This window comes from Dendrobates tinctorius, unplaced genomic scaffold, assembly GCF_039654945.1.
Source record: "Dendrobates tinctorius isolate UK_male_01 unplaced genomic scaffold, ASM3965494v1 ptg000162l, whole genome shotgun sequence".
Taxonomy (NCBI): domain Eukaryota; kingdom Metazoa; phylum Chordata; class Amphibia; order Anura; family Dendrobatidae; genus Dendrobates; species Dendrobates tinctorius.
The window spans coordinates 71331492-71347345 of NW_027361829.1; the positions used below are offsets into that span (position 1 = coordinate 71331492).

Below are 15854 nucleotides of genomic sequence, written 5' to 3' on the forward strand. Positions count from 1 at the left end.
ACTCTGCCATTCTGCATTGTGTGAATTGTTTTAACTGTTAACTGTGTGTTAGTATGTTAACTGTTCCTTGTGCCTATGTGTGTATACATATGTAATGTACAAAATAAGTCCACCAGCAAATTCATCCCTTAATTTCTTTTTTTCTTACCCTATTTTTTTTTTTTTATTTCTCAATTTTTAACTTAACTGCAGTGAAATAAATATTTAGTGTATTCCTCCTTTGTACGCACTGGTGTAGCTGCAGTACCACTGCCTGCAGCAGAAGCCTCCCCCTCTCCGGCGGGGCTGTAGTACCACTGCCTGCAGCAGAAGCCTCCCCCTGTCCGGCGTGGCTGCAGTACCACTGCCTGCAGCAGAAGCCTCCCCCTCTCCGGCGGGGCTGTAGTACAACTGCCTGCAGCAGAAGCCTCCCTCTCTTCCCTTTCTAAGCCACAGTGCCCTCTGCAGTTGCCAGTTAAAAATGGAACTTCAGCAGGATATTAACCCCTTTATGCCCTTCAGCATTTCTATAAAGGCACTTTAAAACTGACCGACCCGCTGCCGTTTAAAAAAAAAAAGGAAAAAAAAAAATCTACCGGTAATCTGCTACATGGAAGCCATTTGACGGTGGACTAGTCGTCTGTTTAGACAGGCTGACCGCGCTTCCATGTGCACGGAACAATCTTTAATTTGATTTGTGCCTATGCAATATCGTTGTTCTCGGCAGCACAAGTCTTGTTTACACAGGACAATGTGCTGCAGAGTGATTTTTCAGTAAATTACAAATAATTTCGCCCAAAAAACGAGTATCTTGCTAATTTTTCAGGTGATCGGCAGCCTGTTTAACATTCCTAGGAACTCGTCTCCCCAATTATCTGCCTGTCTAAACGCACCCTAGGGTTGAATGTATGAAGATCAAGCAGAGCATGGTGTTGCTTGACAAGTTTATCATACTTAATGGAAATCGTCTGGTGAATCTGCAGCACAATCTGCATTCGTTCCATGCAAGCCGTGTGGCAGGATCACCGTAGATTTCATCTCTACTGTATTGAAATTGGCAAAATTGGTGGCAAAAATTTGCAGCATTTCCGCAGCTAAATGGGATAAAGTGTGGAATATGAAATTCTGCTTTTCCTCCAATGTCATGTAGTCGCTTTGTATTCTAGTCCACTGCAGAGATCTACAGCAAATCCACCGCATTGACATGACAGATCGTTCACAATACAATTTAGAGGATGATTGTTAAAGCTTTAAAATAGTTAATGTTTACTTTTACTTTTTTTAAAGCTTAAAGAGGAATGAATCTTCAACATCCGTCCAAAACTATTTCCACTTTGACTCCCTACATAAGAAACTGAAAGACCTGGAGGATGAGAACCTTGTACTGCGGTCGGAGGTGAGAATTGCAGGGATTTCGTCCATTATACCCAGTAGCTGCTAATTCTCAGTGTAAAGTTTGATCTGTTACTGACACCTAGTGACTGATTTAATGCACTATACCTTTTTTTTTACTGGCCTGCCACCTTTGGGAAGTAGCAATCCTAAAAGTCAATGTCGACCCTTTAAGGAGAAATGATACTTCTTGGATGGAAATTTTTATTGTAATTCTTTATGGTGAAACCTGTTAAGACTCCATAATGGCGGCCTATTATTGTCCCCACTGTTTTCTTCATAGAATAGATGTGTCTTGGAGAGCTAAATGTGTGTCCTATTCCATATTTTATGGATTCCCCTTAATAAGACGTCTTATTTTAATCCTTCTTGTCACAGGCGTGTCATCTACAAACTGAGACCATCACATATGAAGAGAAGGAACAGCAGCTTGTCAATGATTGTGTGAAGGAACTAAGTAGGTCATCTATTAAAGATGCAAATGCTATGCATTCATTACATTCTCCCATGTCCGTGGAGACTCTAGTAGTATGTCCTTTTCCGCCATGAAAGCTGTATACCTAGAATAAAGTCTTGACCTTTTATTTTTATGTTCATGCAGTGATTTTATATTGACCTATTTGACCTCTGTTAACTAGGGGATGCCAACATCCAAATTGTCAGCATATCCGAGGAATTGGCAAAGAAAACCGAAGATGCAGCTCGGCAACAAGAAGAGATTACGCACCTGCTTTCTCAGATCGTCGATATTCAGAAAAAGGCTAAAGCAGTAAGTATTTCCCGAGGAAGCATTTTATAAACTTTGTATGTAACCCCCTTCTAATGCACAGCACCATGGAATTAATGGCGCTATATAAATGAATAATAAACGTCTGTCAGCACCTTGGAAGTTGTGCAAAAAATATTCTGATATTTGACATTTACACTCCTTTCCTGACTAGCTATGCCAATGTGGCCATGCCGGTCCCCAGATCTATAAGTTCCGCCACTTTGGTAGTGTATCGTACTCCGGGAATGTACGTCAGTCACTGGCTTGTGTACATTTCTGGGCACATGCCAGGTAACATACGCCTAAATTATTAGTCGAGTTGTTCTCCAGCAAGTTCCTACAGTAGGACTGGTACGCACTACACCAATCTCAAATCGTCCTTTGAGTGTTTTCTTAGCCATTGAATATTTTTATACTTTATAATGTATTTTGATTTTTCTCTTTACAGTATACAGTAGAAAATGAGGAACTTGTGCAACATCTTGGGGCTGCAAAAGATGCCCAGCGCCAGCTTACAGCAGAGGTAAGAGTGCTGGAATGGGAGAGAGAGGGTCTAGCTCTCCTCTTTTCAGCAGTGTAGATTTGGCATGGCCTTGTGGTTTTTGCTGGACCTTTGTACTTGGCCATGAATTTAAAAGTTCTACACAAAGCATTGTTTCTAAATAAAAAAAAAACCCCACAAAGCCGGAGCAAGCCTATACTTAATATTAACCTTTTTCTTTTGAGTTTAAAATTAAATGTTATTAACCTTTCCAGTTGCCCTTTGGGAACGATTACTCTTTTATCTGTTTGGTGTAGTTACGGGAGCTGGAGGACAAGTATGCGGAGTGCATGGAAATGCTTCACGAGGCGCAGGAAGAGCTAAAGAACCTTCGAAATAAAACTATGCCAAATGTCATTTCCCGCCGGTATCACACGCTGGGTGTTTTCCCCATGGTGAGTAAGGAATAGTCATTGCAATATTCATTTTCCACTGGGTGAAAAAATATTTTTTTTGTGATTTGCATATCGTTTAATAAGAATAGTTATACTTTGTCATGTAAATAATTTATTGCTATATTACATTCTCATTAAATTACTTTCATGTTAACGAGGTGGAACAACCCAAAACAGTTATGGAAAAGGCAGCAACGCCAGGACCCACTCCATATACTGCTCCAGTATCAAATTCCGCTAAAACCAAAGACAATGTTAATTTTACCACTGTGTATTGGACACTGTGCAGACTGGTTTACAATGGGGCCAGGAGCAGATGAGCGGGATATTGGCTTCTGTTTTTACCGCTGGACAGTCTATAAACCTTGACAAACCACTTTGTACTAACTCATTGCTATAGGGAAGCATTGTTCTGCTATTTAGTGAAGTATAAAAAACAGAATATTCTAAATTCTGTGCACTAATTTTCAGCCTAGGAGGTCTAGTGCTAAAATGGAAAATCTACACTCTTTCTGCCATTTTTAATCCTTTGATGTCTGATCATATGCTGCATCTTGGTTTTCTTTGTCTCTTTTAGTTCAGCATTCATTGCATTATGATCAGTGTTTTTATGGGATTTACAGAAAATTGAATATTTTATATTTTTTTTGCCAAATGATTGTTTTACTGTTCTGTAGCGGAGTGGTGTATCCTATAGTTACACTGTACATCAGAGGGAATATGAGCAATAATGAGGCTTGTGATATTGTATTCATGACGGTATGATTGTCATTGAATCTTCCGCCTCCATATCGTATGTATGTAGGCTATGATTAATGTGACAGATCAATTTTAATTTTGGTCAATAGGACTCCTTAGCAGCTGAGATAGAGGGATCGATGAGGAAAGAGCTGCAGATTGATGATGTGGACTCTCCAGAGATGAAGTAAGATGTGCTTTGTGTTATTACTGTATGATCTTGTACCAGTGGTCTTTGTAAATGGTTATTTTCTTACCTAATAATAATGTGTATTTCTTCCTGTCAGTCTTTGAATGGGTATAATATCTGGTAAAGTAAGCGCGCCAGTACCAGGGCTGTGGAGTCGGTAAGCCAAACCTCCGACTCCTTATCTTCCATGACACCGACTCCACCAAAATGGGCTCCGACTACACGACTCCGACTCCACAGCCCTGGCTAGTACAGAACAAGTGATTCCTCATGGTGGTTTGGGCACGCTCTACTACAGCGTTACATCCACCAACAGTTAGGCCTTGTTCACTACAGTTTTCTTAATCAAAACTGAGATTCGTTACTGTAGAGCGAGAAAGAAATTATTTTCCAATATGTCAGTCAAGCAAGAAGATCACTTTTTTTTCCCACTGCTTTTCCTGTTTTGCGCATTAAATTTTTCCTCCCCTTTGTCCATAACTTTTTTTCTTTTATTTCTGCATCAGACTAGGCGATTAAGGCCCCTTATTGTGGGATGAGTTGTAGTTTTGAATGACACCGATCATTTTTATCATAACCGGTTCTGAAAAATTAGGGAAAAAAAATCCAAGTGGGGTGGAATTGTGAAAAATGCAATTTCGCAGCGTTTTTTGTTATATCAGTGTTAGACAGTAAAAGTGACCTGTCGACATACTTCTCCAGATCAGTACATTTACTGCGACACCAAATGTGTATAATTGGTGGAAAACAATTCTGTAATCTGTAATAAAAAAGTCAGCATTTTCTAGTACCTGTAAACCCGTATTTTTCTAAGTAGTTGATGGCAAAAAAAGCCAAGCTATCGTTTTTATTCCCTACCATTTTGCTGTACAAGCGACGTATATTTGCTTTTTATTGCATGTTTTGGGGGATCTGCACGGACTGAAACACCGCAAACTTTTTTTTTTTTTTTATATAGATGCTCAGTGTATTTTTTTTTTTTTTTATATCATGCTTTGATAGATCGGCCTTTTCTGGATGCTGCAATAACAAATGTCTGTTATTAGTAATATTTTATTTCTTTTATTTTAAAACTTGGATAACTGAGTGATTTGAACTTAAGTTTTTTTTGTTTTGTTTTTTTTGGTCCCACTAGGGTACTTTTAACTTGGAATAGTTTGATTGCTTATACTATGTACTGCCAAACCAAAGTATTTCAGTATATAGTATAAAACACGGTAAGCCTGTAGTTGCGCTTCAGAGGAGAACCAAGATGATGGTAACGGCTTTCAGCAGATCCTTACTGCTCTGCTTATCATCTGTCTCTGGATGACCGCAGCTGTTTAACTACTATTATGACCAGCATCAGTTGTTGCGGGTAGATGCTGGCTATGTATTACCTTTGGCGCCTGCTCCATACTGGTGCACCCTGAGTGTAATGTATATGTATGGGAGGGTGCATGAAGGGGTTAAAGAGGATCTGTAATGATTTGAAAATTGGCCAGATTTTGCTCTTTCATTCCCGCTGCTTCTGAGTGTTCTGTTTTTTTTCTTTTTTTTATTTTTTTTTTTAATCTGCCATACAGTTCCAGATGTCTCGGCATTTTTTATTTTGAGCTCATTTTTATGGTCTTTACCAAGGGGACGGTGGTCACAGGATTCTCTTTACAATTGGGAGACGCTCATCAGGTCACCATCTTTATTCTCTTTAAAGACCATTAAAAATTATCACGTCAGTAAATTTTTATTTAGAAACGTATTAAACCAAGTCCAAGTTATGAACTCCCATGCAAGGGAGTGTAAACTAACAATTTTTATCATACATTCAATAAACTTCAAATAATATAAGGGAAGACAGGACATAGACAGGGGTAGGGAAAGGCACAAAGGATTTAATTATACAATATCCAATAATCTATAATGGTATCAATAACCAATCCAGGGGGTTTAAAACGGTTATGACACCCACTATTGTAGGATCATATATGAATCCCGTCCCAGGTTTTTTTTTTTTTTTGTTTTTTTTTTTTTTTAAGTTTAATTGTGTAAAATATGAAAAATACAGCTCTTGCAAAAATTTAGAGACCACTTCCAAATGTTAAGTTTGTCTTTCTCTCTATAGGTATATTTTTGAGTAAAATGTAAATTGTTCTTTTAGTCTACAAACTTCTGACATGTCTCCGAATTTCCAAGCAATAAATTTTTGTTTTTTTTATTCTGAAAAGAAGAAATGGTCAAAATTAAAACAGTGCTTTCAGACCTCAAATAATGCAAAGAAAACAAGTTCATAATAATTTAGAGACAGCAATACTAATAATAATAATCTTTATATAGCGCCAACATATTCCACAGCGCTTTACAGTTTAACAGTTTCAAAACACAAGTCATAAGTAACAACGTTAACAATACAATAATTAAAGCAAAATATGACGACCCTGCTCGTGAGAGCTTACAATCTACAATGAGGTGGGGGAGATACAAAGTACAGGTGTGTATTTACAATGATGGTCCAGCCATCTTGAGGGAGGGATGGAGAGAGTGAATGGACTACTCATGCACACTTACACATAGAATGACTTTGATTAGTGAACGTGATAGGCCGCTCTGAACAAATGTGTTTTGAGGGAGCGCCTGAAGCTATGCAAATTGTGGATAGTCCTGATTTCTTGGGGTAGAGCATTCCAGAGGATAGGAGCAGCACGGGAGAAGTCTTGGAGTCGGGATAGGGAGGTACAGATTAGAGCAGAGGTTAGTCGAAAGTTGTTAGTTTTTAACTCAAGAAGAGTTCAGAAATCAATAATTTGTGGACCATGATTTTTACTCACAGCTTTCATGCGTCTTGGCATGTTTTTCACACTGCTCCTGGCTCAAAAATGTAAGCAGTTCTTCTTTGTTTGATGGCTTGTGACTATCCATCATCCTCTTGAATACATTCCAGAGGTTTTCAGTGGGGTTCAGGTCTGGAGAATGGGCTGCCCATGACAGGGTTTTGATGTGGTGGTCTCTTAATTTTTGCCACAGCTGTAAATTAGTGTTGATATTTTAGCTTTTAAACAATAGGGGGAGCAGTTACTGAAACTTGCTATGAAAACAAAGTGTACCGCTGGCCTGCATTACTACTGCAGCATATGTGGGCAGGATCTGTTGCTTGTGTATGTGGTGTCGCAGTTCCTTTCTCTTTCTAGATGTTTGTAAAGGATGAGAGGATGAAGTTTAGGATCACAGTGCAGAGACTTTGTTGTTGGCTGTGATACTGAGATGTGAACATTGTCACAGAGGACGGCTGGCAGCGCCGATTCTGATAGATGGCACTGTCCTCCTCACTCTGTCACACATGATAGATTAGATACACAGCTCAGTGGACGAGGACACGATAGGATTAGATGCACAGACTGTATCTCACATGATGGGATTAGATACATGGAATATATCTCACATAAAGGGACTATATACATGGCTCTGCTCAGTGTAAAGCCTCAGTCACATGTCTAATGCAGGGACTTTTGAATTAGCGTTTATTCCTGTGTCTGTGTGTTCTCCCTGTGTTTGCGTGGGTTTCCTCCGGGTACTCCGGTTTCCTCCCACATGTCAAAGACATACAGATAGGGAATTTAGACTGTGAGCCCCATCGGGGACAGTGATGATAATGTGTGCAAACTGTAAAGCGCTGCGGAATATGTTAGCGCTATATAAAAATAAATATTATTATTATTGAGGCTTTCCACTGACAGAGCAGAGGTGAGTCAGCGTTCAGAGCAAAGCAGCATGGTGATTTCTCTGTTGTGCTCTGAACTGTAGGGCAGCCTGGCATTATATTACTGATGGAATAAGCCACCATCTGAGTCCTGCTCTCACTGCTCAGAGCAAGACTTCTTCCACTATTGAGAACACCTTGGTAGCCTGGTATTAGTAGTACAATACCAGACTGCTGACCTGCGCTCACCACCACTGACCTGGTGCTCTTCTCACCGCTCGCTGCTGAGCACTGAGTGAACAATGACGTGGAAATTATACCTCAGAGCTCAGTTCTGGGCTACAATAAAATGGCACCTGGCATCCCCCCATGACTGTAAACTGGACAGCACTAGGGGGCAGCCACAGCATGAGTGACGAGGTTGTACGCAGACAGCAGTATCCTATTGCCTTGGGTCGCCGTATTTGAGATGTGTAAGTGTCGTGTTCTGACACACCAGCGGATATAAACTGAAGCCCCCCGTTGGCTAAATAGAAAATGAAATGTAGTGTTTTAACAATTATTTTGTATTATAATGATTATATAATCAATACAGTAATAAGCCAAAAATAAAAATTGTGACACACTCCCTTTAATGAAAAGGATTGTATCTCTGGAACCATATGACAGATTTAATAGCTGGAATAAAAAGAGCAAGAACTGTCCATTGTTATCTAGTGACGGGTCCACTTAAACACCATTTGGGGTTCTATAGAAAACTAAGCGATGTCTTGCACATGTCCACACACCTTAGAAATCTGTTCTTCCTGATAGTGTATGCAGAAGGACCTTTTTTAAATTTTTTTTTTTGCATATTTTATGGCTTTATAAAATGTTTTTCTCCTAGTGGCAATCACCAAAAACGTGTATTTGAAACTGTGCGGAATGTGAACCACGTAGTGAAGCAGAGGTCTCTGGCGCCTTCTCCAATGAACATCCCAGGTTCTAACCAGTCCTCGGCAGTGAACTCTCTAATGTCTAGCTGTGTCAGCACGCCACGCTCCAGTCTTTATGGAGGAGATATTTCTAATATCGTCATAGATAATAAAACCAATAGCATTATACTGGAGACTGAGACCCCTGATAACAGGTTAGTGTCACTGGGTCTACAGAATACTGTAGCATTATTTAATGTCTGTTTAGCATATATTCTAGCATATACCTAGTGTTTATTTACTTAGTGTTGTCTGAAATAGTTACGGTACTAAGTTTGTTATTTTTAATCGTGTTATTGCAACTGGTAAGTGGTCCAAAAACATTGATATGGGACTTAAATTCTCTGATTTTTGGAGTTATAATAGTGCTACGTGTACTATTGGACCATGTGTCACTTTACATTTTTTTATATTGTGAACTAGTTCTTGGACAGTATATTACACTGGGGAACAATTTGAAAAAAAATTTCTGTTGAGTTAGGTTTTTGAGCTGATTTATACTAAAATTGGCATGCTGATTCCAAAAATGTAGTCAGTTTTTTTCTATCACGTCAAGTTTTTCCTCCTCAACTTACCTGCCATAGAAGCACAATTGCACTGATTTCTGTAATAAGAATTGTTATCTGAGTACAATTCGACTCATATAGAGCTACGTGGCAACTTGTAAGAGTAGTCACAACTGAGACAGTGTGGTGAGAGGTGTGTACAGCTCCCAATACGTCATAATTATCAATATCTTTACACAAAAAATGTATCATAGTAGGAATAAATAGGATTTGTGATAGCTTTTCTCTTTACATTGGGCGCTTAGTTGTAATTTATATATCTTTTATGATTTTTTTCTTTGTTAGTTTTCAAAGCTTGTAACTTTCCATCTCAGTGTTTTATTTACTTATGTACATATTTCCTTTGTTTCAGATCATGTCTGCTCCTTCTTCCTCTCGTCGTAAATGCCTAAACAACCCTGACTCCTTCTGCTATATTTGTGGTGTTTTCACCATTCCAGTTCAAAGGGCAAACATCAGTGCATTTGTCAAACAAGCATATTTTGCATATTTTAAAGTAAAACTCGGTGATCAAGATAAGCCATGGGCCCCTCACATAGTGTGCAAGCAGTGTGTCGAGAGTTTACGGATGTGGACCAAAGGAACACGTGAAAAGTTGGCATTTGGTATCCCCATGGTGTGGAGAGAGCAAAAAAGTCATTCCACAGACTGTTACTTCTGTTTAGTGAAAACATCAGGTTTTAACAGGAAAAATAAAAGTAAAATAGCTGACAGTAGATTTGGATATTCTATCAGACCAATGCCTCATTCAGCTGAAATTCCAGTGCCAGTTTTCGAACAGCTACCATCTCTAGAAGTTCTGAGTGATGTTGACGAACACAGTGACAGCGATGATGCAGAATTTGAAAGTCACAAGGATTCAGTTCGTAAGGGATTTGATCAGCACGAGTTAAATGATTTAGCACGTGAATTGGGCTTATCAAAAAAAGCTTCAGAATTACTAGCATCAAGGCTGAATGAGAAACAGTTGCTTGAACAAGGAGCGAAGGTATCATACTTTCGTACTAGAGAAAGTACATTTTTGCAGTACTTTCGGTGTGACAGCGGTTTTGTGTTTTGCCATAATATTCCTGGTTTACTACAAGAAATAGGGCTTTCAATGTACAATCCAAATGAATGGCGACTGTTTATTGATAGCTCAAAGCTGAGTCTTAAGTGTGTCCTTCTACACAATGGCAATTTATTTGGTGCAGTCCCTATTGGGCATTCTGTCTCTCTTCGTGAAGAACATGGAGATGTAAAGAGAGTTATTGAGTTATTGAAATATGACACACACAATTGGATCATCTGTGTTGACCTTAAAATGGTTTGCTTCCTTCTTGGTCAGCAACGTGGGTACACAAAGTATCCCTGCTTTCTCTGTATGTGGGATAGCAGAGCTCGAGAAAAGCATTGGGTTGAGTCGAATTGGCCTCCAAGATCTGGTCTTAAACCTGGAGATCCTAACATTCTACATCAGCCACTTGTTGACAGGAAGAATATACTATTCCCACCTCTGCACATAAAACTAGGTCTCATGAAGCAATTTGTAAAAGCATTGCCAACTGATGGCGACTGTTTTAAGTACATCATGTTGGCACTTCCTGGACTGTCCATTGAAAAAATCAAGGCTGGTGTGTTTGATGGTCCACAAATTCGACAGCTCATCAAAGATGAACATTTCACCGGGACTATGTCAGATCTTGAGAAGAATGCTTGGTTATCATTCAAAGACGTCGTCAAGAACTTTCTTGGAAATACACGTGCAAGTAATTACAAAGAAATTGTTCAGAAACTATTGGAGAGCTACAAAGCGCTTGGTTGCAACATGAGTATTAAACTACATTTTCTGCATTGCCATCTTGACAACTTTCCGGAAAATCTTGGTGCTGTTGCGATGAGCAAGGTGAACGATTTCACCAAGATTTGAAGGTTATGGAAGACCGTTACCAGGGTAGATGGGATGTACATATGATGGCTGACTATTGCTGGAGCATCAAACGTGATTGTCCTCAAGTTAAACACTCCAGAAAAAGCTATAAATGTACATTTTTACCTTAAATACTTGCGCGCATATATATATATCCTTTGTAAAAAAAACATGATAGGCATCACAAATGTTTTTTAACACTATTTCTTATATATTTCATTTTTTGTTCATATTTGTACTATTTAAAAGAAAAAAAAACAACTTTTTAGGTACAGTAGTTTACATATTTTTGAGAAGACAAAAATCCTATAGTTCAAAAACTTGACGTGATAGAGAAAAACTGAGATCATTTCTGGATTCAGCATCCAAAAATTAATTAAGAACAGTTGTCTGAGCTAACTCCAAAAAAATTGCGTTCCCCAGTGTTATTGGAGCTGGGGCTTGGTCACTCCCGCTTGTCAAATTCATTCCACAAATCTTACTCTAGCTTCCGCTGGAATAAGTTTTGTGGTAAGGAGCACATAGTGGGACATGACACTAGACGCCTCACCTAATTCACAAAGAATGTTAATAAATCGGGAGCATCTGCTCTAAAACACTGATGAATTACGCACCTAAGTTTCTGCTCAGAAAACTCCTGAAATAGACTAATGTATTGGAAACTTCTATCATCTTTAAACATTGTTTTCCTTCATAAATGGGTCAATATCTCCCATCATCCTCAATCATTGCTCTCCTCTTTGTTTTTAGTGATAAGAACAAGAAGCCTGGCACACCAGGAACACCCGGTTCTAACGACCTTGAGACAGCCCTACGACGGTTGTCCCTTCGGCGTGAGAACTACCTCCTGGAACGCAAGTTCTTTGAAGACGATCAAGAACGGAAGTTGCGCAGCCTAGCTGAAAAGGGAGAACTTCACAGTGGATCTTTAACACCAACAGAAAGCATCATGTCCTTGGGAACCCACTCCTCCAGGCTATCGGAGTTCACCGGCATCTCAGGAATGTCCTTCAGCAGCCGATCTTACCTGCCAGAGAAACTTCAGATTGTGAAGCCCCTAGAAGGTGACAAGGGGCCACGGCCCTTCTTTGTTTTGCTTAGTGACTCCTTGTGGTCTCTTATACATCACCAGAAAGCAGGCACTTTACATAATACACACTCCTTTTACTTTAGAGATAGCCATCCCCGGTGCTGGTTTGAGATATTTTAGTGTAATAGTCATGTATGTAGCATTACAAAATTAATCCTTACTACTTTTCTGCCTTTTCACATTTGCACACATAAGTATGGCCAAGGAGTAAGGTAATGTTATAATCTGATAGTTTTTATATGTTTGTAGAATTGCCGTCATTACTCATGGTCGGTAATTTAGCAATACTATTACATTTTATTGCTTAAAAAAAAAAAAAAAAAAAAAAAAAATTTCCAACAATGGCTAAGCTCTTTGAATTACGACTGAAAATTATCATTACCCTTCTCAGGCATTTTATTGTGAAATGTTCATTGTTTAAGGGGTTCCCTGTGAATAAAAAAAAAGTTTATTTTCAATGACGATATGCTTTTAATAAGCAAATCCTATTTCTATTGTCTTGTAATGTAATTGCTGTAGTACATTAACATGGTCGCTCCCTTGTTACACTGACAGAAACCTGTCCTAGAATGTTAGTAGGACAGGTGCCTGGAAGCATGTGCAGTAGAGAATGTTGCCACCTCCCTTCATATGTGGGGAGATTATATGGTGGGGCAAAAAGGGCTAAAATAAGCAGATTTGAGTGTTTTTCATGAGCATCTTAATAAATTTGCTCCACATCATGATAAAGCGCATTCTGTTGCCTCAGTGACCATAAGCTTTCATTCACGAACAATATTTATGACCTATCCACAGAAAAGGTAGCCTATGCCCAATTGCAGGGACCGGTCATGCATATGTGCTACGACTACACTGATTGTGGGACTGATGGATATAGCCAATTACAATACTATGTTGTATTTTTCAGTCCCATAAACAATAAATGGATTTAGTACAGAAGTGCTCAAGCAAGACAACCACTCCAATTATTATTATTATTGTTATAGCGCCATTTATTCCATGGCGCTTTACATGTAAGGAGGGGTATACATAATAAAGTACAATAATCTTAAACAATACAAGTCATAACTGGTACAGGAGGAGAGAGGACCCTGCCCGCGAGGGCTCACAATCTACAGGGGATGGGTGATAATACAATAGGCGAGGGTAGAGCTGGTCGTGCAGCGGTTTGGTCGATCGGTGGTTACTGCAGGTTATAGGCTTGTCGGAAGAGGTGGGTCTTCAGGCTCTTTTTGAAGGTTTCGATGGTAGGTGAGAGTCTGATATGTTGTGGTAGGGAGTGGTAGAGCGTTCCAGAGTAGGGGTGATGCGCGAGAGAAATCTTGTATGCGATTGTTGGAAGAGGAGATAAGAGGGGAGTAGAAAAGGAGATCTTGTGAGGATCGGAGGTTGCGTGCGGGAAAGTACCAGGAGACGAGGTCACAGATGTATGGAGGAGACAGGTTGTGGATGGCTTTGTATGTCATGGTTAGGGTTTTGTAATGGAGTCTCTGGGCAATGGGGAACCAGTGAAGGGATTGACAGAGGGGAGAAGCTGGGGAATAGCGGGGGGACAGGTGGATTAGTCGGGCAGCGGAGTTTAGAATAGATTGGAGGGGTGCGAGAGTGTTTGAGGGGAGGCCACAGAGCAGGAGGTTGCAGTAGTCAAGGCGAGAGATTGAGGGCATGGACTAGGGTTTTTGCAGATTCTTGGGTGAGGAATGAACGGATTCTTGAAATATTTTTGAGTTGAAGTCGGCAGGAAGTGGAAAGGGCTTGGATATGTGGTTTGAAGGAGAGATCAGCGTCAAGGATTACTCCAATTGAACATGACCCTGGTCTACAGTCTGGTGATCAGTAGGTTCCAAAGCTGGGACCCACAGTAAAAATGTGCTTATCACCTACACATCATATATGTCATGTATACGATTTGTTGGCCAGCCTTAAAAACAGTTCTCACCAGATTATAGAAAGAGCTGTTGTAAGATCATTCTGACATTGAAGATTTTTTTTTTTAGAATATTTCCACCATTTCTGCTATCCTTCTTCCGGCATTCAGCCATCTGCAGGCAATGCCACCAATTTTGTAACCCTTTACAGTAGCACCATGCTTTATTGCCACCTAGTTTGGAGATTTACAGGTCTCTGAGCCATATTGTTTGCAGCCTTGATGTCAGTGGAGCAATAGAGAACATAAGATGGAACCATTACAAACGTGGTAGCTAATCATAAAATGTATGATTTAAGTTTTTTTAAAAAAAGTTACTGTTAAGTTTGTCGTTCAGTTTCCATTGTGGTGAAATGTATCAAAACTCGTTCTGTATATTTAGTATGTCACCTTTACGACAGAAATTATGGCTTGGGAAAATATAGCAAACTAAAGCAATGGATGAGAAGTGCAATTTCCCAATCACTTCGTCCCTTTTTTTTTTCAAGCCTAAATGAGCTTTTCTCTTGTTCGCTAGCACTATTCTTCATCCTTCTTCCCCACCAACATGTAGATATGTAGTTGAAAAGTACAGTCATGGCCAAAAGTTTTGAGAATGAAACAAATATTAATTTTTACAAAGTCTACTGCTTCATTTTTTTCTAATGGCAATTTGCATATACTCCAGAATGTTATAAAGAGTGATCAGCTTAACAGCAATTACTTGCAAAGTCAATATTTGCCTAGAAAATGAACTTTATCCCCCAAAACACATTTCAACATCATTGCAGCCCTGCCTTAAAAGGACCAGCTAACATCGTTTCAGTGATTGCTCCATTAACACAGGTGTGGGTGTTGATGAGGACAGGGCTGGAGATCAATCTGTCATGATTAAGTAAAAATGACACCACTGGACACTTTAAAAGGAGGCTGGTGCTTGGCATCATTGTTTCTCTTCTGTTAACCATTGTTATCTCTAAAGAAACACGTGCAGTCATCATTGCACTGCACAAAAATGGCCTAACAGGGAAGAGTATCGCAGCTAGAAAGATTGCACCTCAGTCAACAATCTATCGCATCATCAAGAACTTCAAGGAGAGAGGTTCCCTTGTTGCCAAAAAGGCTCCAGGGCGCCCAAGAAAGACCAGCAAGCGCCAGGACCGTCTCTTAAGTGTTTCAGCTGCGGGATCGGGCTACCAGCAGTGCAGAGCTTGCTCAGGAATGGCAGCAGGCAGGTGTGAGTGCATCTGCACACACTGTGAGGCGGAGACTCTTGGAGCAAGGCCTGGTCTCAAGGAGGGCAGCAAAGAAGCCACTTCTCTCCAGGAAAAACATCATGGACAGACTGCTATTCTGCAAGAGGTACAGGGAGTGGACTGCTGAGGACTGGGGTAAAGTCATTTTCTCTGATGAATCCCCTTTTCGATTGTTTGGGACATCTGGAAAATGGCTTATTCGGAGAAGACCAGGTGAGCGCTACCACCAGTCTTGTCTCATGCCAACTGTCAAGCATCCTGAAACCATTCATGTGTGGGGTTGCTTCTCAGCCAAGGGAATGGGCTCTCTCTCAGTCTTGCCTAAAAACAGCCATGAATAAAGAATGGTACCAGAATGTCCTCCAAGAGCAACTTCTCCCAACCGTCCAAGCGCAGATTGGCGATCAACAATGCCTTTTTCAACATGATGGAGCACCTTTACATAAAGCAAAGGTGAAAACTAAATGGCTCAGGGA

At 39.9% G+C, this 15854-nt stretch overlaps 1 protein-coding gene across 11 annotated transcripts in view; it reads left to right on the forward strand.

The window, feature by feature from the left end:
• TRAK1 (trafficking kinesin protein 1) overlaps positions 1–15854 on the forward strand; it is a 197948-nt gene that overhangs the window by 148521 nt on the left and 33573 nt on the right. For all 11 annotated transcript variants that reach the window (XM_073550103.1, XM_073550095.1, XM_073550098.1 and 8 more), the window contains 8 exons: positions 1267–1375; positions 1750–1828; positions 2010–2140; positions 2589–2663; positions 2939–3076; positions 3925–4001; positions 8564–8806; positions 11877–12190. In XM_073550103.1, the coding sequence (XP_073406204.1) occupies positions 1267–1375; positions 1750–1828; positions 2010–2140; positions 2589–2663; positions 2939–3076; positions 3925–4001; positions 8564–8806; positions 11877–12190 (1166 nt within the window). The remainder of the gene's footprint in view (positions 1–1266; positions 1376–1749; positions 1829–2009; positions 2141–2588; positions 2664–2938; positions 3077–3924; positions 4002–8563; positions 8807–11876; positions 12191–15854) is intronic.